Source organism: Lissotriton helveticus, chromosome 3_1 (assembly GCF_964261635.1).
Source record: "Lissotriton helveticus chromosome 3_1, aLisHel1.1, whole genome shotgun sequence".
Lineage (NCBI taxonomy): Eukaryota > Metazoa > Chordata > Amphibia > Caudata > Salamandridae > Lissotriton > Lissotriton helveticus.
Window position 1 is genome coordinate 149,788,300 of NC_136061.1, and position 25,781 is coordinate 149,814,080.

The following is a 25,781-nucleotide window of genomic DNA, read 5'->3' on the forward strand; positions in this document are numbered from 1 at the left end:
ATGAGAAGTACGAGTCTTGAGGAAAGTTGAGACTGTAAGATCTCTAGCTGATGCCAAAGACAGTGGGAACTTGGGCAGGCAAAAGTGGCATGGGAGCCCATTTCTGTTGCAACTTCTCATATAGTTATCCTGGATATTTATGACATGCTTTCCCACATATAGGTAACATGGACAGCCCTACATATGCCAGGTTCAATAAGAGTGGGCTACGGATAAGTACAAACACCACTGGTCCAAATCTTTGCCCAGAGGGAGAGATCTCATCTCATCTCATCTCACCTGGAAGATGTCTTTTGTCCTCTTGTTGTCCTTATCCACAAGTTGGTTCAGAGTGTTGCTGAATTTGATGCAGGTGCTGAGCTGTGCCACCTCGCTGACTGTCTCAAGAACCCAGTGCTGTGCCTTCTGCTCGACCCCTGCTTCTTCTCCATCACGTGCCTCCAGGGCAGCGTTTTCCTTCATCACACTGGGTGTTAAGCTTTTTTCTACAAAACAAATAAACACATCAGCGACTTTAGAAGTACAGTGTCAGAAGCTAATTAATACTGATTCGAACAACGCTGTTAACTGCCTTGCATTAAGGATGTTGTGAACTTGTGAAATATAAATATATTCATTTCCTGTTATTTACACAGCTATAGTAGGAGTCAGCATGTTTGCAGGAGGTCCTAGATTCTGTAGTGTAGTTCCTATACTCCCAATAGGCTCTGCGCATTAGAATAATATATCCTATAGATTTGATGTAGGACTGAGTCAACTAGGTCTCTATCGAATATACTCAACTTAATAGTGAGTGCCAGCTAGCTCAGAGGTCACTAGAAACTTTCTCGAATTCACAAGAAGGGATTCGTTTCTGACAACCGCATACACATGACAACTTTGTTTCCCAAGAAAAAGAATATATCTCTCAGAGTCCAGGAAACAATAGATAAGTATTTCACTCAGTCAATTGTGCATGCTTAGTTTCTACAGAGTTGCAGAGATATAGAGACGGGCGTTTTTAATAAAAAAGGTTTATTGAACAGCCTTCTTTCTCATGCAAGAGAGGTGAACTGCTACAATCGTTAGGCAGACTGTAAAGTATAATGCGTACAGCATAAACAGTAATATTAAATAATAATGTAAGAGTATTGTATGGTTTCTAAGCCATGTAAAAATACATACATAAATACGCAGGCTAAAATACTTCGCTGGTGCTTCTAAAATACGCCTACCCCAATGTACCTAACCTAAGTCTAGTACTCGGGAAGAAGTAAGTATTGTATAGCATAGGTTTAGTTTTCTTTGCCAAGAATCTACCAAAGGTTTCTCTAGGTTCTAATCAGCTCCATACCTTGGTTAGAATAAAGGAGGTCTGGTATCTCAGTCTCGGGACTCGATTTCCCAGCACCCCGCAAGGAGAGCTTGGAAACACTGGAGCTGGATTCTCGGCAGGAGAAGGGCAGCTTCCTGATCAGTGTGTCAGCTGGAGAGTCGGCTTCCTTCGGCACTTGCTGCAGCAAGCTCCGTCAGGCAAGTAGATAGTCGAACTGCTCCGAACCACCGTAGTTTGCTATAGCAAGTGAACGTATATTTATACCTTGAAGGTGTTTAGGAATGCCATAGTTTGACGTAAATAATGAATCCCTGTGGAATAGTTGTTCATTGTAAAGTAACCGAGTTCTTGGAGAAATCAATATTCAAGCAAGTGGATGTCCCTGACGGCTTAAGCTGGTTTTCCAAGAAATCGTTGTGACATTTGGTATGGGTGGAAGTAGCCATGGCTGTATTTGGGTAGCATGGGCTATGTTGAAAAAGCTTTATTCGAGTTATACACTCATAAAAGCACACACATGTAAATTTACACATTTAAAACTCTAAACATACGTTGGCAATAAATTACAGATAAAATACACAGTACACACGCATAAAATATTTGCCAATAATAATTAATATAAGCTTTCTCATAAAGTGCTGCCGCTAAATGCAAGTTAAAGTGCAAAATCACCCGCTTTATATCCATAACCAAATTTATACAGTCAAAAAGCTCTTAACGTACATATTAGCAGCATTTTACGGTTTAAAATTCATAAATCTCTCACGCTAGCAATACTAATTCATACCAGCAAAAAAGTGAGATTCAAAGTATGTTAGGAGATAGAGCCCTCCCTCCTTATGGACCAAGCCCACCCCAAGTATTTTGCCGTTCCTACTACAATGGGCAATTCAGTGGAGGAACAAATAATTCTCAGCCCCTCAACACCACTTAAGACACCAAGATTTCTGCAAACAGGTGCCAACCAGAATTTTCTCGGTTTTACATAGGCCACACACAAGAATAAAAAATGTGCTATACTTTCGTTTCCGGCGCCACATGACGGGCAACACGAACTACTACTGGTTCCCCAACTGGACGTCAATGACCTCAGGGGGAGGGAACCTGCCCTTAACTGGAAAAATAATTTCCTGTCTAACGGAACAGTTATAATGTCCCAGTACTGTTCTAGGGCAGGTTTTGTTTTAATTTCCATGAACCTACCCCCCATGGATTCTGTGGTCGCACTCCTCCAAAGCTTCTGGTCAATGTGCTCCCAATATATAGCTTTTATGGTGGTTTTACTGGGGAACACTTCCCCAAGGGGATTTTCCCAGAGTTTGGAGAGACCAAGTTCAGTAAGGGCGTCCCTAAGCATTTTTAGCCATGTAATTTTGTGGAAGACATCTGATTTAACTAAAGCTGAGAACCCCTCAGCATAGTGTCTAATTTCTGGGGTCGTCCATAACCGCCTCCAATAGAGGATAGGCCTTAATCGGGCACGATCACTAAGCGATCTTCTTCCTAAATCCAGGCCAAGCGGTATTAAGGGGGTACTTTGGGGAAGACTAGTTAACACTCTCAGGAACCTGTTCTCAGATTTTTGGAGGGTATTAAACTTCTCAAAGCCCCAGACTTCAGCCCCGTAAAGGGCTGCGCCCAAGGCTTTTGCGTCATATACCATGAGAACTGGTTTAATAGGCCTAGTTTTGGATTTTGCTTGTTCTACCCGAAGAGCTCCTGAAATCTGCTGGTGTTTAAGCACCACCTTCTCAATATGTCTCGACCAACCAAATTTGCTTGATATCTCCACCCCTAGGTATGTAAAAACATTTACTACCTCTAGTCTGATACTGTTCAGAGATACCCTGGGTTGGGATTGGCGCTTTTGCCCAAAGACCATCAGCTTCGTTTTATTTACATTAACTTCGAGACCTCGGTCCTTACAGAACATATCAAATATGTCCAAGGCTCGCTGGAGTCCTGCCGGGGTTTTGGACACGATCAAGGTATCGTCAGCGAACATCAGGATCGGAACCCTGATGCCCGCTAGCGAAGGTGCGTCAACCCTCGCATCCAGCATCCTATCCACTATACCATTAATGAACAAGGAGAACAGCAGTGGTGCCATGGCACAACCCTGCCGTACCCCCCGCTCAACTGGGAAGTTGGTGGTAGATTCCCCGTTCCTCCCCCACTGGACTTTAGCGAAATTGCTTTCATGGAGACGCATTATTAATGTAAGCAGCTCGAGTGGGACCCCTATCTTACTCAAAACAACCCACAACTTGCTCCTAGGCACCAGATCGAAGGCAGCCCTCAGATCTACAAATGCTACATAAAGGCTGCCTTCGCCAAGGAGTACAGTCCCCCACCGTAGCATAGTGAACCGAAAAATTTGATCAACCGTGCTGGTCGCCCGCCTAAATCCTGCCTGGTAGGGGGATAAAGCATTATGCTCATCTACCCAGGCCATAAGTTTGTCGACCACCATCTTCCCCACCACTTTTTGGATAGTGGCCAGCAAACTTATCGGTCTATAGTTTGCCGGGAGTGACCGATCACCTTTCTTAAAGATCGGTATTATTGTTGCCCCCTTCCATACATCGGGTATTTTTGCCCCTTTAGCAAGGGCATTCCCCAGCACAGTCGCATATCTTGCCCACCGAACCTTATCATGTTTGAAAATATCTGAGGGGATTCCATCTAGCCCCGGGGCTTTCCCCCCCTGCAGTAATGAGATTACAAGTTCAGCGTCTTTGGTTGAAAATAAATCACCCTTGCAAAATACCACAGGGATTGGTTCTATGGCCATTATGTCCCTATTCTCCGCATACTGGGGTTTAAAATACTCGACCCACGAAGCTTCGTTAACATTATTATCGGGGTTATTTGGGCTACCACCTCTGCCCCATTTCACAATTTTCCAAAAAAGTCTGGAATCTTTTTGCCCAGAGGCCTCAAGTAACTCCTCCCAATACTCCTCGTCCCACAGCTTCTTAGCCTTGCGGATGTTATCATTATATTGTTTCCTAGCAGTGCTAATCAAAGCCTTATTCCTGCTTTTGATTGCCCTGCCCAACTCCTGTCTAGTTGCCCTACACTGCTTGTTAAACCACCTTGCCAGTTTGATAGGTGCTTTTCTATTTGCCCTGACTGATTTAATGAAATGCGGTTTAATCAAAGAAAAGAATGTATCATGTATGTCTGCTATTAAAGAGGAGCCCGGTGTTACCGGATATACTGTTTCCATGGCGGCGATAGCATTGTCCACCTCCAGGTTAATGTGATCCAAGGTGGCCAAATTGGCCAATACATTTGGCCATTTCACCCTTCTTGAGTCATTAGCCATAACAGGTACAATCTCACTACCTGACACTAAATGGACAGGCGCGGCCCTCCACCATGAATGGGTAACACAGAGGGGGTTGTGATCGCTTTCTACTCTCCCCATAATTTCCATGTCACCCACGCCACACCATAACTCAAGACTACAGATGACATAGTCGATCCTACTTTTATTATGACCATTATCAAATGAACAATTTCCTCCTTGGTCACTTTTTGTCCTGCCGTTAAGGGCCCTCAAACCATGTTCCAGACATAGCGCATTCAGCAACAATACATCTTTAGTCCACCGCTTCACGGGTATGAGGTTTAGATTTGGGACGCCCCATAAGGCATCTTCCTCTTGTCCTATAGGATGTTCAGTATTTTCTAAAGGCTCAAAAGTCCTGTTCAGGTCACCTGCCACAACCACTCTATTTCCAAGTGACTGGGATTCAAGGGAGGTCGATAGAACTTCTAGGGTGGGAGAATTCCCAGCACTTAAACCCCTAGCATAAATATTATAGATATCTATCACACCACCCTTTCCTAATGTTAACCTCAATAGTTGTATATCCTTGCAGCCTAGATCAATCACTTTTATTTTAACTTGAGAATTCTGCTTGATCCAGGCTGTTAGACCTCCCGTAGGTCTGCCCCTAGGGCCTCTAGTCGCTGGTATACAAAAATTTAGGTAACCTGGCAGGTAGACTGGGTCACAAGCCCACGTCTCTTGGAATAGGCACATTTCGAATCCATTAACAAAATCTATCCAATCTTGAGACAGCAATCTTGCGGCCAAGCCTGCTATATTCCATGAAGAAAACCTCCCCGTGATATCACCATTGCTGATCCCCCTTTCAGTGTCTACCATAACCGGTGGATTAGTCAAGGTCTCACAGTCACCACCCTCTCCTATAACAATATCTACACAATTGGCATCTTTAACATCATTTAAATCAGAACTTAATAAGGATCTGAATGCACCCCCCTGATCTTCCTGACATGCCATGTTACCCCCCCTCCTACTTCCACATTCCTTGTCGAGTACCACTCCAGCTAAAGTACACGTTACATCCCCATTGGGTGACAATGTTACCTCCACGATACCTCCCCCATCCATTTGTTCAACAGAATCAAAGAGTTCAACTGAATTCCGTCAGCATCCCCACCTCATGTGCCCTAGCCTACCATCAAGGTTATATGCCTGTTTATAACAATCATTTGGACGTGGGATAGGGGCAAGGAAAGAGCTAGCCTCTACCCAAGGAGGTAGGCTAATTCTCGTTGGCTCATTACACACCCCAGGATGAGTGGACACTGGTCTAGGATAAAAAAAAGTCAAATCCACAACGCCAATCCCTCCAATGCTAATATTCCACCCCGGTCTCGTAATCAACCCTACTACCCTTGGGTCCTGGAAGTTGATTATAATACACTCACCCCCCTGCTTTTTTAGGGTATTCCCAATCCAGTTTACCCTTCTAGCCCCGATAATCAGGCCGTCCACACCCCCTGGCAGGGGTCTATTGACCCGTAGCCAATGCATGGCTTTATTTTTTAACATCTCGTAGGTTTCTCTTTGACCTTCCAGTAGGGGTGGGACATTGGTGAGAATGGCCACATATGGATAGGAATCAGGGGTGAGTTGAACCGGGGGAATTCGAATCAGAGGTTTATTAACATATGGTTTTAATGGACAGCGTTCTGGGACAGCAAGGCTCGATGGAACAACTTTTCCCACTGCTGTACTAGGATTAATTCCATCGTCTATGGTATTACCATCCCTTACAAGGCCGCCTCGGCTTACTACCAGGGGGGCAAGCGGCACATTTGATCCAACATCATTATTCCCTTGCTTATTACCTATGTCTATCAGTGTGCCCTGTCTAGGTACCATAGTGATTGGTAGGGGTGGACTATTTTTTTTAGCGGCAGAGGCAGAGTTTTGCGTGCCATCTTTACTGCCTTTAGCCAAAAAACTATTACCGTTTGTCTTAGTTTTCCCACAATTAATATTATTTACAGAGGATAAAGGTGCAGCTATGTTCTTACTGTTCTGCCCATTATTCCGCTGAAGAGATACACCACTCCCAGTTAGGGGTGCCATATCGACCACCGTGGCATCTATATCCCGCTCGGCTAACTGATGATTAGTTCCATTCACTCCCATTTTGTTGCTAGACTTAATTAAAGATTTTATAGAAAAAAAATTATCTAAGCTAGCCTGCTCAAGATGGTCCAATTGCTCTGCTAGCTTTTTGAGTCTAATCTGAAAGGGATTTAAGAGGGAACGTATTAGTTTTTCCAAATCCGTGAGATATTCCGGATTAGGTATCAGTGGCCCGGGGGCTGCTAGAGTAGTAAGGTCTGTTCCTGTTGATATTGGGATCATTAGATTTTCTGCACCTATTGGGGCAACTGGTCCCTCCCCTGTTATTACCCCAGTAGGGTTCTTTACATGGACATGGGTTGGGGATGTTTTGGAAGCCAACTTCCTAGACTTCCTTGCGGGGTTTGGGATTTGAAATTTTTTGGTAATGGCAACCCTTTTCCTCTTTGGGCATGGTTTGGGTTTATTAGCCTGCGCTTGAGCACAGGCTTTTGATATAGTATTTTGCCCCCTCGGCGCCCGTTTAGAAGCGTTTAAATGCTCTGGGGATAAAGTGGTGACCACTATATCTACTGGGGGGATACCCAGTGGCTCATTAGACACAGATATATCGTGCAAAATATCATGTGTAGCTGGCAGTACTATGGAAGATAACGGGGTAACCAAAGATCGAAAACTCTGGCCTACATGTTTCTCAAGGGGGGTTTTCATAAGCTCGATCGACAACCTTCGCCCGGCGCGTCTTTCCGACAAAGCAATCTCCCTATCAATGTCCTGCGGCAGGCGTTTAAAATATGTATCTAGGGGGCCCATAACCGCCGGCCCCACCTCACCCATAGAAGACAGCAAGGCGGAGGTATTTAAAGAAGTAGCCATGAATCAAGCCCCCCTGCTACCTGCCCATATACTAGATGTTCCGGATTGAAACTACACAAATAGATTACAACAAATACCAAGTCTGTAGATATTAGAGGGGGGGCCCAGCCCGGCCTCCTGCGGCCCCGGACGGCCACAGACGGTCCCGCCCTTGTCCCGGGCTTCTCCCGGGCGCGCTCCCGCACGCTCCCGCGTAGCGGGTAGTGGCCTTCGCTTAAATGGGTAGTCCGTAAGGTTGCAGGCGGGGCGTGGTGGCCAGGGAGAGCGGCCAGGTGGCGAGAGGCGCGGTGTGCAGGGGCTTCTGGGATTTGAAGTCCTGCCCCGCACGCTCGCAGCCCTGGTCCTCCCACGCAGCTGCAGCACAGACTCCCCTTGGTCTCTGGGGCGCAGCGGGACCCGCGAAGCGGGTTCCGCAAGTCGTGAAGGGCTACAAATGGTCCAACAAGGTCCTCTAAAACGGCAGCGAGCAAACAAGCAGAAAAGGTCTCCCACGTCGGATGATCACTACACGCCCTTTAAAGGTTGCAGGCGGGGCGTGGTGGCCAGGGAGAGCGGCCAGGTGGCGAGAGGCGCGGTGTGCAGGGGCTTCTGGGATTTGAAGTCCTGCCCCGCACGCTCGCAGCCCTGGTCCTCCCACGCAGCTGCAGCACAGACTCCCCTTGGTCTCCGGGGCGCAGCGGGACCCGCGAAGCGGGTTCCGCAAGTCGTGAAGGGCTACAAATGGTCCAACAAGGTCCTCTAAAATGGCAGCGAGCAAACAAGCAGAAAAGGTCTCCCACGTCGGATGATCACTACACGCCCTTTAAAGGTTGCAGGCGGGGCGTGGTGGCCAGGGAGAGCGGCCAGGTGGCGAGAGGCGCGGTGTGCAGGGGCTTCTGGGATTTGAAGTCCTGCCCCGCACGCTCGCAGCCCTGGTCCTCCCACGCAGCTGCAGCACAGACTCCCCTTGGTCTCCGGGGCACAGCGGGACCCGCAAAGCGGTGTTCCGCAAGTCGTGAAGGGCTACAAATGGTCCAACAAGGTCCTCTAAAACGGCAGCGAGCAAACAAGCAGAAAAGGTCTCCCACGTCGGATGATCACTACACGCCCTTTAAAGGTTGCAGGCGGGGCGTGGTGGCCAGGGAGAGCGGCCAGGTGGCGAGAGGCGCGGTGTGCAGGGGCTTCTGGGATTTGAAGTCCTGCCCCGCACGCTCGCAGCCCTGGTCCTCCCACGCAGCTGCAGCACAGACTCCCCTTGGTCTCCGGGGCGCAGCGGGACCCGCGAAGCGGGTTCCGCAAGTCGTGAAGGGCTACAAATGGTCCAACAAGGTCCTCTAAAACGGCAGCGAGCAAACAAGCAGAAAAGGTCTCCCACGTCGGATGATCACTACACGCCCTTTAAAGGTTGCAGGCGGGGCGTGGTGGCCAGGGAGAGCGGCCAGGTGGTGAGAGGCGCGGTGTGCAGGGGCTTCTGGGATTTGAAGTCCTGCCCCGCACGCTCGCAGCCCCGGTCCTCCCACGCAGCTGCAGCACAGACTCCCCTTGGTCTCCGGGGCGCAGCGGGACCCGCGAAGCGGGTTCCGCAAGTCGTGAAGGGCTACAAATGGTCCAACAAGGTCCTCTAAAACGGCAGCGAGAAAACAAGCAGAAAAGGTCTCCCCTATGCCTAAATAAGAGTTTGATTTCTATGCCTATATAAGGGCAATGTGAATTGTACCTATATAAGGGCATGAATCGGGAAAATTGACTCGGAGCCTAAAACACCACACAACACCCACTCCACTTTCTTATGTACGTAATTACTAAGTTCTAAACACAGTAAAACATATCTAAATATGATGTGTTAACCCCTTGGACGCTCATGACGAGCTCAGCTCGTTATGGAAATGGCATTCATTTCAATGGAAATTACATGGCAACGATGGAATAGGCCTTAGCATCCAAGTGGTTAAAAACCCACCCAAAATACATAAAAATGCATTGGTATTGGCTGTACATGAAAAGAGCATTTCGTGCTGTATGCATTTAAAGCAATGTGTCATTCAAAGCATATAGTTTGACATTTGAAAATGCCATCCGAATGAATCACGAAAATACATTTATGAAATGACTCTTAAATACAGAAGAAAAAGGTCGAGACCATTCCATGGCAGATTATATAAACTGGTTGAATGTGGACAAGGTCAAATATTGTCTCTTGGAAGTTTTTTCAAAGAATTCTAGTTCCTTATGAATAGTTCTACTTTAAGCAGATTAATTTGTGCCAAAAAATGAAAAAATACAAATTTGGAAAACAAAAATTAATCATAGGAAAAAGAGTTCCAAAGTTAGAAACTTTGTTTTGAAAAAAATGGAGGTCGAATTCAGAGTCTTTCAGAACACTGTGTGCCAACTCAAAAGTCAGTGTTATTGCTTGGGGAAAACATCAAGTGTTCTAAGTCTGTAAAGAATTCGTCTACCATTGTAGGTAAAAGTTGGATTACGTCATTAAGAAGATCAATCGCACATAGATGTGAAGCATCGCCGTCAGCGTTGGTCGTATTAGCAATGTTCGAATTGGAAGGAACCTGTGTGCCGCTTTCCTTTCGTACCTCAGCAGTAGCATTTTGCGTCTGTGAGATCTCAATGAATGCCGTCATCAGGATTGGTAGCTGTTAGGGACAACACAGTGCATGAGCCGTTACTGGTCCAAGCAAAGTATCAACATCCATTGGCAGTACTGATGGTAGAGTGAGACAGATGTCTAATATGCATTCTTCTCCGCATAGCAGCCATCGTAGAACAGGTAAGATGCAATCTTGCCATATTGGTCTAAACGACATAAACCATGTGGTATTCAATTCTCCAAAACAAGTTAATCCTAAAATGTGGACTATGCGCTCACGACACTTCATCGCCAGAAGAGTGTTCTCCATGGTGAACAGGGTATCGCTGGTGATTTGGCTTGCCATATCGGAGTAGTAGGAGCAAAAATAGTATCCCTGCTGCGAGTCCCAAAACGAGAGGCATTCCGCCAAACACAGAGTCCATGAAGTATGGAAATATGCCTAGGACTGCTTGAAAAGGCGCTAACAGTCCCGAAAAAAACTGTCTTAAATACATGTACAATACCGCTCGTATCAGACATGTTTAAGATACGACTTAACATTTCTGAGAAATGTATAGGGCAATTTGTGGTTAAAAGGGCATGTATCTCTGCAGAAGTCCTTGCAACTTGCAGATCATATGTCTCTTTGGCCTAGGTCAATGGCACAGTTTTTTGTGAAAGAATGGCTTTCATTCTGCTTAAAGTATCAATTCGTATAGAAGAGATGTTCAGTGAAGGCCAAAGTGGCGACTCCCGGTCTGTCTTGGTTTTAGGATGCAGTACTTGCATACAGCAAGTGACCCTGGCTGACACAGTTACGAGATAGGGTAATCCTGGCAGCATGCCACAGCAGCTGTGATCATTCAACTTGAGGTAACTTCCATTAGAAAGATGTCCAAAAATTGGATCAATCACCGCAGCTGGTGAACCTTGCAGGTGGCAGGATAAGTTGTTGGAGGAACCATCACAGGCCCCGTGTAAGTTAATACCCGGCAAAGGAGAGAACCACTTAGTGCATTTTTGCATTTTTTACCACTAAGAAACACTTCTTTCCCCCCACTCCAACATCTGTGTGTGTATGGTAATTCCCAAGATGTCTTATGTATTCTTTACCCAACCTTTCATATACGCCTGCTGGTATACGTTTTAAGCAATACTGGAAATGGAAAATTGTAACAAGCAGAGTGATTGTACCGTGTATAATCCATTCTGCGGCTGGTCTTTCAGCTACAGTTAATGGCAATCTTTCCAGTTTTTCAATGCTCAGCACCGTATAGTCTGCTCCCCTCTGTGCCAGTGTGATCTGTTTATCAGTGAGATTAAATTCTGAAAACAGTGACGTAGTATTGATCAAACACCAAAGCACATAGCCTGAATGAAGGTTTTGTAACGTCCAGCCCAATAGCATCATAGAACGTAATTGCGACTGACCATGTTGCAACATGACCAAGTCCTGTTCCATTATGTCTATGGCAGAGGATATGCTGTCCAAAGAATATATCCTGGACGACAGAGTCGTTAACCCATTGTCAACTACAGAGAGAGATTTCTCTAAATTAATAAGATCAATTTCTCGTATTCGTTCTGAAGTCTCTGCTTGCGTAATCTACCATGCTTCATTATACATGGCATAGATACTGGCGTATATAAAATGTTTATGGCGCAGTTTAGTAGGTCCTTGTAAGAAGTCCCTCAAATCAGCGCCATCTTTAAGCAAAGATAAGTGTTGTTTTATTTCCTTCAGTGTAGATTTGTGTAGCCACTCAAGGCACAGTTTCCCACCACTGTATGTTGTTACAATTTCTGGCTGCTGTCTCTGAACATATCTTGGATCTGGCCTAGTGAATGTGAACCCTGATGTCCTTTTCAGGAATCTATCTTTACAGGTGTTTGTGTCTGTGGCCCAGATTAACCATTTTTTCCAATCTGGATCTGTTCTGTTGTGATGCAAAATAGTATGTACGCCGACCACTCCCTCTGTAGTGTTATTACTATCAGGTGTAGGTGTAGGTATGGACGGTATGTTTAACTCCTTGATCTTGGCTACCCAAGACAATATGTCTGTTGGACAGTGTCGTTCAAAAACATTATTTGCTCTGGGATGATGCAGGATCTAAATAAAGCTTCTATCCCCTGCACTTGCCAATCTTTTGTGGCCCAGACTGTTTTTGTCTCAATGTTGTCTTTCCAAAAGTCAAAATGAAGACAGCTGAGCATAAAAGGCTGCAGGATAAATTTGCTTGGTATTTGTCAACATACTTTTTATTTCTGTCCTATTAACATTTTTAAAGTAAAATGATTCTGGATTTGAAACATTAAAACCTGAAAAGTATGGAAATTTTCCATAAAATGTTTTTGAGCTACCCTTTGGTGGCGTAGGACAATGTTCTCATTGGTTATAAGTTAATACATTTCAAGGATTTGCAGACAGATTTATGCAAGAAATGATGACCATAGTGATTATAACAATACATTTGTTCATAATCTGATGAACCTTCTAAGTATTCATGATTTGTAAATTTTGCAGACATTTCTAAGTCTAACATCATATTATTAACAGTCTCGAAGTCCCAATCATCAGGAAAGGTACTAGATTGAAACAAAGTCGCTCAAGGAAATCTTGAATTGGTGTTGAATCTTCAACAGCTCCGACGGGCCAAAAATGTCATAATCAGTTCTGTCCCAAGCTATACCACAAGGTATAGGGACAGCTGTGTTGTTAATTGATGACAAGTCTCTTTGTTCACGATGAGATGATTTGTGTGGCTTGAGGAGTAAGTTGATGTTCTTAATTGCTGTGTTCTATTGAACATATCTTCCATTTATCAGCATTCCCAAAGTTATCACCAGAGTCAACCAAAGTAGAAGAAAAAGTACACCCAACACAATCCAAAGTTCAATCCTTGGTGAAACCAGATAAGTCTTTTATATGTGATGAAAAAGTTCTGTAGCTTGTTCTTTAAAAGTTCTTTTTGCTGGCGTTGTTTCAGGTTCGCTGGATCCTCGGAAAACGTATCAAAGTTAATGAAATAGCCAGAGGCAGTTCTGTCAATTGCTGGGATTGCATCAGGATTAGTTGAAATCGCTGGAACCACTTGATCACTTGTTACATTTGTATAGTCAGATGCTATTTCATTGTAGACAGGCGTTTCTTGACGAACTGTTATTTGGGTCTCAAGAGGTACAAGTTCCATGGCTTTGTTGCATAGTCCTTCTTTTCGCACTGCAGATTCTTCAAAGGTGATGAGTCTCTCAGTTTGAACCTCTTGGCTAGTAGCTAGATTAGGACGTCTGCTACATCTTTGGAGTCCACTTGGCCTACTACTTATGATCGCCACATGATGTGGTTTGACCAGGTTGATGGACACAAACCTGTTCTTCTTTTTACCAGCAAGGGGCGGCAGTCATATTGTTCTTGATCCGTGGATGGCTAGGGCAGGTACTGGTTGTCTGTAAGAAGGCCCAAATTCCTTCTTGTCCACAATCTTTTCTCTGACTAGATCCCCAATCTTTGGAATCCAGACAGGCCTTGCTGGGACGGTCGGTTTCTCTTCAGTGGTTGCTGGCTTCAGGAGTATGTTACTTTGTCTTTGCCTTATTTCATTTAAGTCCTGCAAAACAGCCAAACGATCTTTGATATCAAAGGGTTTTTGTTCTACCACTGAAGTGTGACAATCGAGGTCCGGCACAATCATTCTAGTTCCAAAAAGGATTTCTTATGGAGTGATACCCCCTAGAGAACTTCTTGGCAGATTGTTAAGACTACGTTGAACACTTATTAGATGTTTGACCCACCCGTCACCCGAGCCTAATACCCTAGCTGTTATAGATTGCTTTATGTCCCGTTTTTTTCTCTCCACTACTGAATTTCCCTCAGGATGGAATGGACTAGAATACCGCAATGCAACGCCCAGATTGGCCATGGCCTCCTTGTAAGCATTAGAGCTAAACGCAGGACCCTGGTCAGAATGTAGCGTGCCGACTGTGTATGTGCCGATAAAGATTTGCAAATCTTTTATAACAGTTCGAGCGTCAGCCGAGCGCTGAGGCCACATCCAAATGAATCTTGAACACAAATCCACTGCGACCAAGATATATTTATAGTTACCATCCCTCTGTAAGGGACCGCAGTGGTCCAGGTAAACCCAAGCTAATGGTATATAATTGAAATCAGCAGGGGCGTCTGCGCAGGACGTTTCACTGTAGAGACTTTCATCTTCTGGCAGATTTCACATTCCAAAACATAGTTTCGGGTCTGTTACCTCATGCGCGGCCACCAGTATCTCTGTTTTAATAATGACACTGTGGCGGAAACACCTGCGTGTGCAGAGGCAAGCCCTTCATGTGCTGCTAAGATTAGTCCTAATCTATGTTCCATGTTTGGAATTATTCTATCCCCCACTCCAGGGATAGGAGCAAAAGGAACGGAATTTGCATCAATTATGTATGTGTATTTGAGTGAAATTTCATTAGGTAACGCTGCACCGCTGCCTTTGCATGAAGCATTGACAGCTAGCATTATTTCGCCGTCTATTTTCATTTTTGAACAAGTGATTGCAGCTACGGAAGCCGTTTGTACAGCTGCCTTTGCGGCTTCATCAGCCAATGAATTCCCTGCAACGTGAACGCCATCACGTTGATTACTCAGTGTACGTATCACGTGAGCCTTTTGTAGTTCTTGTCGTAACTGTACTACTTGTTCCCAAAGCCTCTTATACTTGATTGTGCCACCTTTTGCATCTTTGCAACGGTTTTCTAGACAGTTCTGCAAGTATTCACTGTAAGATTGAACACAGTAATACGAATCGCACACTGTGAGTGTCGGGAATTCGCGATCAGTATTTTCAAGCGCCATCTTGAATGCTTGTAGTTCAGCTCGCTGAGCTGCACAATCTCCTAGAGATTGAGTTTTAGTAACCATTGGTCGGAATTTGCCATCGCGCAAGCGACCTTTAACGATCGCGCACGCAGGACTATAAGCTTATTTACCCCCCGTAGTGGGCTGTGCTGATCCGTCAGTATAAATTATACATTCATACTGTTCTAGAGGCAGGATTTCAGTAGAAGAGGACATTCTTGTTCGTACTGTAGAAATTCATGTGTTTTCAAATAGGGGTCAAAAACGTATTCAACGTCTGTTGAAGCAAGAGAATGAACCCATTGTATCCATCTCGGATGTAAAGCTTTTGCATTCGGAATGCTTGCTTTTGTCACTGCCTATAAGGCAGGTATAGATGTAACGACCATATTGCGTTTACCCTATGCTGGGGCACTCTCTTTTGCTACTGCAGTTTGAACCGCTGTCCATTTTTTTTCAGTAGAAGTGAATTTCATTTCTGCTTGTGTGTACAAGTGTGATTTGTAAGCTATTGGTACTTTTTCTCCTTCATTAAAGGTTAAGTACGTGAATCCGCATCTTCCTAGAATGATTCGGATCACTAGATTGTGTACGTTTACGCAAGTCTGTAAATGTGTTGTTGCCAATGTGTCAGTTTGGACTGAACGCAAAATTTCTGTGTGTGTTTTTGTGTCCAATTAAATGTTTTGAAATCAGGTTTGATTAATTCGTAGAGGTTTAACCCTTTCTGCATAATTTAGAATGTAAGTTCTTCTGAAGTTCAGGAAAACTAGAATCGACTGTAAGTTTTTCAGCGTTTTTGGAGGTTGGACCAGCGCACACTTTTCTAAAAAATTGTCTACCAGGCTTTTGCCTTCACTTGATAACTCAAATCCCAGATAAAGGGCGTTGAGGTGGGCAATTCTTGATTTCTTCAAATTGAATTTATAACCTTCAGAGGCGAAGCCCAGTATAATGGTATTCACTCTGTTCAAGTGCCTGTCCAAGTCATGGTCTGTTAAGTAGATGTCATCTACATATGATAATGCCTTATCATTATAGGTTTGTAGTAACTCTGTTACTCTGGCTGAAAATAACCCTGGACTATTTTTGAATCCCTGAGGGAGACAACAGAAGTGACGCTGTGTCCCCATGATTGAGAAAGCGGTCAAGTATCTACTTTCATAAGCAATGTTTTGACAGAAGAAACCGTTAGAAATATCTAATGTGGTTTTATATTTTTTACGCACAATGTTATTCATTAGTGCTGCACTGTGTGAATTTTATACTGCAAAAGTTTTGCAACAAGAGTTTAAATGTCTGTAATCCAATAATAGACGATATGTATTGTCTGGTTGGTGACAGGAAACAAAGGATTATTCATTGACGAGGTGCATGTTTCAATTACCCCTTGGTATTCAAGTTGATTTAAGATCTCTCTGACCTGTTTTTTCGCTTCTTGCTTAACTGTATACTGCCTTTGTGCAGTTGGTTGAGTTTTCAATTGGATTTTATGGCGAGGAGAATCCTCATCCCATCCTACATGATTTTTGTATAATGCTGGAGCCTGAGCTACTGCCCATTTCCTGGCATAGGTATATTTTAAATGAATTGGAATATTTATTTCCAAAGTTTTATATAGCGCTGCTGGACCCAAGAGTATCAGAGCGCTTTACATGGAGGTGAGAATTCAACAAATGTTTGTGCGAGAAATAGAGAAACAAAGATATAGAGAATATGATTGGAGAAGGCTGGTATAATTATTTCTTCGCCATGTGGGCACTCCCTGACAAATTCAGGAGGTCAATCTTGTTCAGCTAAAAGAATGTCATAACCCTGTGAGAGCGTCTCCCAAAAGAGTGCTCTTATTTTTCTTGTTATGTCCCCCTCCATCCGGAATGTTACTGCATATAACTCATGTGGAACACTAACCCTGGTATCTGCAGTTTCAACTTGGATGTACTCATTCAAGTCCACTGTCTCCAGATGATCCTTCAAGTTATTGCGAGCTATGTTGACTTCTGCTGCACTGTCCAACATCGTTTGAGCCCATTCCCCGTTCTTGAGTTGTGTCCTCAAGATCATCGGTATGTCTGATTTTTAGACTTGCTACCTTCTTTTTGGTGAATTGAGTTTTCTTATTTTTCTGAACGTGTTGATCGTCTTTGGACTTCACGCGTTCTTCCTTATGTTCTGGCCGTCCTCCTCTTTTGGATTTCTGTGACGAAGTCGGAAAGGTACGAGAGGAACGTGTATCAGTATCTTGATATCTATCAAGTTTTCTCAAATTAGCCCTATTCCTGAGGTTATACTTCCTTTCGGAGGGCTCCTTTTGAGGAGACCTACCTCTGGATTGAGAACGCTTCTCTTTAGAAGTTTGTTTAGTGTTCTCCCACTTCTTTTTAGGAAGAGCAGGAGTGTTTTTAATAAAGACCTTTTCAGGACTTTCAGTCAGTTGGAGTTTCACTGGTTTCCCACCCAAGCTGTCTCTACCTAGTTCCTCATAGGATTTTTCAATTATTCTGGGCAGTTCTTGTGGTTGCTCAGTTACATCAAATTCTCTTAACTTCTGGCGGATTGCCACAGATGCTGCTTCACTTTTAATATTAGCTAATATTATTGTTGAGACCTGTTTGAAATCCTTTAGTAATTTCATACCCAGATTTAAAGCAGGCTCTGCCCCGTATTAATTTTGAATCAGTTTAAGGACGTCTGGTATTACCGCCGTTGACGTTTGCAGAAACGACTGTACCCCAAGTGTTGCAGTTCTCCAGGTGTGGGTGCGATCCCCATTGGTAAACAGATTGTTAGAATTCTGTGTTTCTCATGAGGGGTAGTATCAGGAAATACTGCCTCGATTTGAGAAATTTTTTGAGCTATCCAGAATGGAATTTGTTCCCGTTTTGCGGGTAATTTACAAATGACTGATTGTATAGTCTGTGGTGTAATTTTATTTGTGTTCCCCTGGTAAGGGGTATGTTGCGGAATCCTAATTGCCGGTTGGGTTGTAAGAGTCCGCATGACATATTGGACTAAATTCAAATTCAAATTCAAAGTAGTCTTTATTTCGATAAACATATCATAAAAGACAATGCATTAAAAAGACTGTACATATTAAAAAAGTCAAACGGTTCATCAGTGACAAGACATTGCTACCAAGGAAATGATTCTACAAGTTACTCCATACAGCAAGTAATAAATAATCTTAAAAACAAGATATAAAAGCCTATACAATAAATTAAGTTTAAAAAGGTCCGAGGTCACAAATCGATTAGCATCACAGAATTGATTATACACAGAATTTAAATAAAACCATTTTAATTCTGGCGTAGCTTTCTCCTCCGAATTGCCCACATCCAGTGTAAAAATTTAGCGACAGCAATTACAATACATTCTGAACTATCAGTTTGGAAAATCCTTAAAGCCTCCGCCCCAGTGGTAATGCCCTTCAGCAAACATATGGGCTTCAGCCACTTGTGCCGGGGATGTTTGTACACTGGGCAGATGAACAGAATATGGGCTATACTTTCCGTCTGAGAGGAACAAAACGGGCAGAATGTATTGTTCTTAACTTGCCATTTGCCGGTGAAGGAATTAACAGGAAGGGTACCCACCCTATAATGGTGGTACCGTTTCCGGTCTTCGAGAAGTGTGATAATATCCCAATAAGCCTCATAGACAGATTCATGTTTCAGCTCAAGGAAATTCCTTGAAAGTGATGGGCCAATACAAGTTCTAAAGTTTCGCATTGAGACCATTGACCAATATAGCTCCCTAAAAGCTTTTCGAGGTGGGAAGGGATTGACAGTAGGGTTCTCCCACAATGAACTCAGACCCATAGCGGTGTAAGCAGCCTTAAACTCTCTCAACCATGGAATTCTGTTGGCTGTATCTGCGTCTCGAACTTCGAGGATGGCCTGGGCATACTGGGAGAGTTCCGGTGTAACCCAGAGCCTACTCCAATAGGACACAGGTCTGAAACGTGCCACATCCTCTAGTCGTTGGCAGCCCAGGTCATAGTAGAGGGGCAATAGTGGTGTGGATGGAGGTAGACGGCTAATCCCCTCACAAACTTATTTTGGGAGCTCGTCAGACGTGTCATATTACTAAACACCCATAATTCTGCCCCATAGAGTATGGATGCACTTATTTTAGTGCTATAGATTTTCATCGCTGGGGCAATAGGTTTAGTGGCCGAGAGACGCAGTTCCCTTATTAAAGCACCTGCTAACTGAGCATGTTTAGTAGCCAACTGATTGATATGTGGTTTCCATTCTAACTTGGAACCCAATGTGATACCAAGGTAAGAGAAGAGTTGAGTCCGTTCTAGCGATTCGCCATTCATAACAACCCTCCCTCTCACAAGCTTATGCTTGTGCATAACCATAAACTTTAGTCTTGGTCACATTAATAGTAAGGCCATAATCTTTGCAGAACACTTCAAAGCGCACAATAGCCTTCTGTAGACCTTGCTGCGTTTTAGATACTAACAGAGTGTCGTCTGCAAACATTAGCAGGGGGATCGATATTCCATTAAGTTGGGGGCATCGGTAGAGTGGTTCTTAAAGTACCCAATAACACTGTTAATATACAGTGAAAACAGAGTCGGGCCAGGACACACCCTTGCCGTACCCCTCTACGAATCGGGAACCTGTCTGTAACTTTGCCTTGCTGTCCCCACCGGACTTGCGCAAAATTAGCGGCATGGAGTTTAATTACAAAAGTGAGTATATCCAGTAGCATGCCTTGTTCTACAAAGACACTCCTCATCTTAGAACACGGTACCAAATAGGAAGCCGACTTAAGAGCGACGAATGCCGCAAAAAGAGTGCCACCTCTAAGGATTACCACCCGCCAGTAAATTAAAACAAATCTAAAAGCCTGATCTATAGTGCTCATGTGGGTACGGAACCCGGCCTGGAAAGATGACAGGATGTCTTCCTCCTCAATCCAGGCTTGGATCCTAGACAACACAAGCCTAGCTATCACCTTCCGGATGCAGTCTATCAGACTTATTGGCCTGTAATTGGCTGGATCCGAGCGATCCCCCTTCTTGTAAATCGGGATTATCTCGGCCCCCTTCCAGGTGTCTGGTATGGGGGAACCTTTTGCAATAGCATTTGCGGGGGACTGGATATATGGTGCCCACAATCCCCTCCCATGTATAAACAAATCAGCAGGAACACTGTCCAACCCGGACGCTCTACCCTTTGGGACAGAGTCGAGTATTCTATCTACCTCATTTAGGCTGAAGTGGAATGGAGAAATATCTAAGGGAATGTTTGGGATATCAGAGCACAACACCTTATCAAAAGACGGACAGGCAAACTGGGTCGTAAAGTGCGAGACCCACAAATCGGGGGGAACATAGTTTTGTGGGTGGTCCCTAGGGCGCCCCCTCCCCCATTTCACCAAATCCCAAAATACACCCATGTTCCTAGCTCTAAAGGCATTATACAGCTCCGACCAGTACTGTTCGTCCCAGGACCGCTTTGCTTCGTGTTGCGCTTTCTTGTACAACACCCTTGCATTTTGAATCCGGTCCCTAACTTTTGATCTTATTGCTAGAGCCAAAGTTTTGTAGCATCCCTACAAGTTTTACCATACCAAGTTTCCACCCTGAGTAGGGCTATTCTTCGATTTTTGAACCTCCGTAATGAAAAAAGCCCCAAGCTTATTAAAAAGATTAGTATGTATTGGAATAACTTTTAAACTCATGTCCTGCTCAGTAACACAATTCTGGAGCTCTAGTGTGGCCTCTACCGCAAGCTCGCTCATTTCTGCTATATGGTCCTCTTTGAGAAGACAGTCTGTCCAGTTTACCCTCCTAGAGTCATTTGAAGGACAAATATCAATTGTGTAGATTCTGACAATTTACTACCATACAACTCAGCAGATAATATAAGTGGATTATGGTCGCTTTCCACGCGGTTTAATACAACCATATCCTTAATAGAGGACCAATACTCTATATTAAAAAGGATGTAGTCTATGCGGCTGCTATATTTCCCATTATTAAAAGTGGGATCGCCCTGATTATCTGACTTGGTTCTTCCATTTACCGCCCTGAGCCCTTGTTCCAGGCATAAAACTTTAAGCTGTAATGCAGCTTCTGACCACTTCTTAATAGGAGGTATGGTCAGTTGCGGAATTTCCCAAACAAGATCTTCCTCCAATGTAAGTTCAATATCATTATTATCTAGTGGTTTCAAGCAGTAATTAAAATCTCCTGCTACAAGCATAATCCCCTTGCCATTGTACTTATCAAGATACGAGTCTAGCATAGAAATAGTCTCTGAGGCTTTTCCCCCAGGCTTCCACATTGCATAAATATTGAACATGTACAGATCTCTACATTTGGGGCTTTAAATTTTGATGATTAGAATATCGCTACTCTTAAAATCCAGCTGGCTGACTTGGTAGCTGTCGTCCTGTCTAACCCAAATGGTTAGACTCCCCCATTGATCTGCCCCTCTGACTCGGGGTAGCTTGATTATAAAAATCTAAGTATCCTAATCTATACTGAGGTTCCATTTGCCATGTTTCCTGGAATAATAGGGCGTCATGTTTGTCTATAAATGTTAACCAATCTTGGGACGCTAGTTTGTTCTTTAGCCCTGCAATATTCCAAGAAACCAAACATTGTACTATATGGCCAGAACTAAGATGGCCACGCAGAAGAGTCCCTCACTGTCTCTGAGGACAGCATTGAAGGTCACTGGACCTAATGCTGGGCCAACAGCTTGCCTTGGCGTATGGTAGGGGCTACTTATCCCTGTATGGTCTACCCTATTTTCAACGAATTCACTACTGCACTCATGTAGGCCAGGGGGCAATAAAGCAATAACTTCATCTCTATTGGTGGGACTTATAATTTTGACAGCACCATGGCCTAGTGACATGCCTACTCCAGGGGTCTTAAAGTCTGTTAGGGGGGGCAGTCAATCATTGGGGTCTAATGTGCTCAGCGCATCAAAACGATTAGACACCAAGATTGCCCTGTTTGAATCTCTTGGCAGATTGCTTGTTTGCCTATCACTTATTTGACGTTTATATATATCGGGTCGGTAGAAAAATCCCAATGGAAGGACGTTAATACCTTCATTATTTGGTCTAGAGTACACTGCCTGATCCAGTATAGCCCGCACCAGGGTTGGTGATCTGAAACTAAGCACAACGCAGTCACCATCTGAATCTTTTTGAGAGCGCCCAACCCAGGGTACCCTTCTAACCATCATAAATTCCCAAAAGAGATAGTTTCCTAGCTCCGTGCTATCGTTCAGGAAGTGGAGTGTCTTGTTCTTAAGAGAGGACCAGTGCTCCTCTTCGTGGTGTGGAAGTTTTGGTACATTGGCTAGCATGACGGTGAATGGGGTCGCCTCAGGTGAGAGATGTAAAGAGGCTCTCATTGGCAGCACATTTCCACGGCCCTTAATTCTACTTGTGGGGCCCTGTGGTCCTACGCTACCATTATGTTCGGGCGTTATTAGGTGGTTCTGTGACATCACCATTGGTATTAGGGGAAGACTTGCCAGCCCACTGCCCTGGGATAACAAGTGGATCTTTAAATAGGTGCTTCTCTAGTGTACTTAACCTTTGAGCAATTGCGTCGAGTTTTATCATAACAGGATTAAGCAATGCTAAGAACCTTTCTTCAAGTTGTTTTACAAAATCCGATGTTGTATGGGAACAATTAGGGCCCTGCACTACCACAGGTGGTCTGGAACTATTCGCACCCCCCATATGACTAACTGAGGCCATGGACAACACCGCAAGCCCTCCCTGCTCAGGTACTACATTCCTTTTCTTAGCCTGCTTGGATAGCTGGTAACTCATTTTGGGGGCACTACGTGCTTTTCTCTTCATTGACTGATCTTTCCCTTTAGGGGCTTCCATAGGATAGGCTTCTGTTGCCTACTGCGAGTTTGTAGCGGAGAGGGAGGTAAGGTTGCGCTGGGAGAGTTGACTAATGTTAAAGGTTCAGGGGTACCCTGCTGTGAATTGGGTGCAATGTTTTGTGAAACTCTGGGGCTCATAACTACAACTGAATTGCGGTCAGACAAATAGGCATGTAGTGAGGATGGATTTGTTGGTTCGAAAGAGAGCCTCCGCCCCGTGAGCTGAATCTCGTGCATTAGCACGGACTCACCCCTAGATAGAAAAGCATCCAAAGTGCCCGCAACTCCTGCCCCATTGCCTCCCTTGCGTGGGATCTTGCTCATTGCCTAACTTTTCACAGTCACTTCAATATACAGAACTTATTAGCCGGCAACAAACCACCAAATGGAACCTCCCCCTCGTGACTGAGAAAAAGTAATAACAATGACCCCTTAGTCCAGAGTCATAAGAGATAGTTCCGCTACTTTAAATCCAGATGACAAAGTTAGGGGGGTGGCTCAGCCCAGCCTCTGCTTGCCACTGACGGGCGCCCGGGCATGCCCACGCGCGTCCCGCGTTGCGTGGGGCCTCCTGTGTGGCGCTAGGCAGTGACGCGATGAACCGGCACCACCGGGGCTTCTGGGTAATGTAGTCCCCTCAATCCGCAATAATGGCAGTGATGGCGGTTTTGGCGGTTTTGGCGGTAAGGGCGGCAGCAGCCGCGAGTTATCAGCGTTTCCCCTCCTGGCAGCGAGATAGCAGATGTGGCAGGAAGATTAGCAGCGACCAATTGTCTGTTGATTTTAATTAGCTCTTTCAGTTAAACTAATAGTTCTGCGTCTGACATTTAATTAATTTCAGGATGTGGTGTATAGCTGGCTAATACCGGCCATGTTGCTCCTGGTCTACCTAGTGGTCCGAGTCTGGTAATGTGATTTACATGATTTAGGGCACCTTTAAACCAGAACGCATGCTCTTAGTATGTTAATGGAATTTCAACATCCTCAAAAGGAATGTATTCCGTTGGAGGTTCATCTTCTTTGTAGAAGTGATACAATTTAGTTACTGGATTTGCTTCAGGAAAGATTATCCATGAATACAATACCTCTGTCTGATGATATTCGTGTGCCTCTATCACAAAAACTACCCTACCACCTCTTGCTGATAGGCCATTTCTTATAAGTTTTATAGTGATGGCTTTCCTTAAATTTTCTGGAGTGCCTATAGCATCCTCCTTAGCTTTATTGAAGCCTTTTGCGTCAAGACCTCGTACAGCGTTTTCGCCTGTAGCTCCACCGGCCCCGGGAAGTACTTTGTATGTCATTTTGTTTCAAGGAAACAAAGATAGGGTGCACAATATTTTGGAACACTGTATCCTTCAACGTTGAACAAACCAAAAACTAATACATAGGATTTTTTGTCCTACTCAGCTATGGCGGATATTTTATCCTTTTACCCACTGCAGATGTCTATTAGAGTATTTTACAAGAAAAAGGGGTCTCTAAGAAAAGCACGACTGAGTTACTTTAGTATCTAGCGTTAAAATACTACCTTACAAAACATTGGGCGCCATGTAGTGTAATTCCTAAATTCCCAATAGGCTCTGCGCATTGGAAAAATATATCCTATAGATTTGAAGTAGTACTGAGGTCAACTAGGTCTCTATCGAATATACTACACTTAATAGTGAGTGCCAGCTAGCTCAGAGGTCACTAAAAAACTTTCTCGAATTCACAAAAAGGGATTAGTTTCCGCCAACCACATAAACATGACAACTTTGTTTTCCCAAGAATAAGATTATATCTCTCAGAGTCTCTGAAACAATAAATAAGTATTTCACTCAGTCAATCGTCCATGCTTCATTTTCATCAGAGTTGCAGAGATATAAAGAGACAGGCGTTTTCAATAAAAAAGGTTTATTGAACAGTCTTCTTTCTCATGCAAGAGAAGTGAACTGCTACAACTGTCAAGTATAATGCATACAGCGTAAACAGTACTATGAAATTATACTGTGAGAGCATTGTATGGTTTCTAAGCCATATAAAAATACATACATAAATGCACAGGCTAAAATACTCAACTGGTGCTTCTAAAATACGCCTACCCTAATGTACCTAACTTCTAATCAGCTCCATACCTGGGTTAGAATGAAGGAGGTCTGGTATCTCAGTCTCGGGACTCGATTTCCCAACACCCCGCAAGGGGAGTTTGGAAACACTGGATCTGGATTTTCGGCAGGAGAAGGGCAGCTTCCTGATCAGTGCGTCAGCTGGAGAGTCGGCTACCTTCGGCACTTGCTGTAGCGAGTTCCGTCGGGCAAGTAATAGTCGGACTGCTACGAACCACCGTATTTTGCTATAGCAAGTGAAGGTATATTTATAGCTTGAAGGTGTTTAGGAATGCCAAAGTTTGACGTAAAGTCGGGCATATGAACCTCACAATGAATCCCTGTGGAATAGTTGTTCATTGTAAAGTAACTGAGTTCTTGGAGAAATCAATATTCAAGCAAGTGGAAGTCCCTGACTGCTTAAGTTAGTTTTCCAAGAAATCGTGTGACGTTTGGTACGGGTGAAAGTAGCCATGCCTGTATTTGGGTAGCATGGGCTATGCCTAAATAAAGGTTTGATTTCTATGCCTATATAAGGGCAATGTGAATTGTACCTATATAAGGGCATGAATCAGGAAAATTCACTTGGAGCCTAAAACGCCTCACAACAATTCACCCAGGCCCAGGTATACTGAGTGATTTTCGTAACATCAAATAATGTGTTTATGGGGGGAAGCCGGGCTCAGGACCCAGCTCCGTTTTGTTACCTTACTTTGTTCCCACATTAATAAAAATGTAACGCACAATGGCTGAGGCAGTTTTTAAATCCCCGACCCTACAATT

At 44.2% G+C, this 25,781-nt stretch overlaps 1 protein-coding gene across 1 annotated transcript in view; it reads right to left on the reverse strand.

The window, feature by feature from the left end:
- Window positions 1-25,781, reverse strand: part of LOC144822741 (uncharacterized) — a 2,085,503-nt gene that overhangs the window by 1,555,924 nt on the left and 503,798 nt on the right. Inside the window, exon 37 of the mRNA XM_078680596.1 lies at window positions 280-485. Within this exon, the coding sequence (XP_078536722.1) occupies window positions 280-485 (206 nt within the window). The remainder of the gene's footprint in view (window positions 1-279; window positions 486-25,781) is intronic.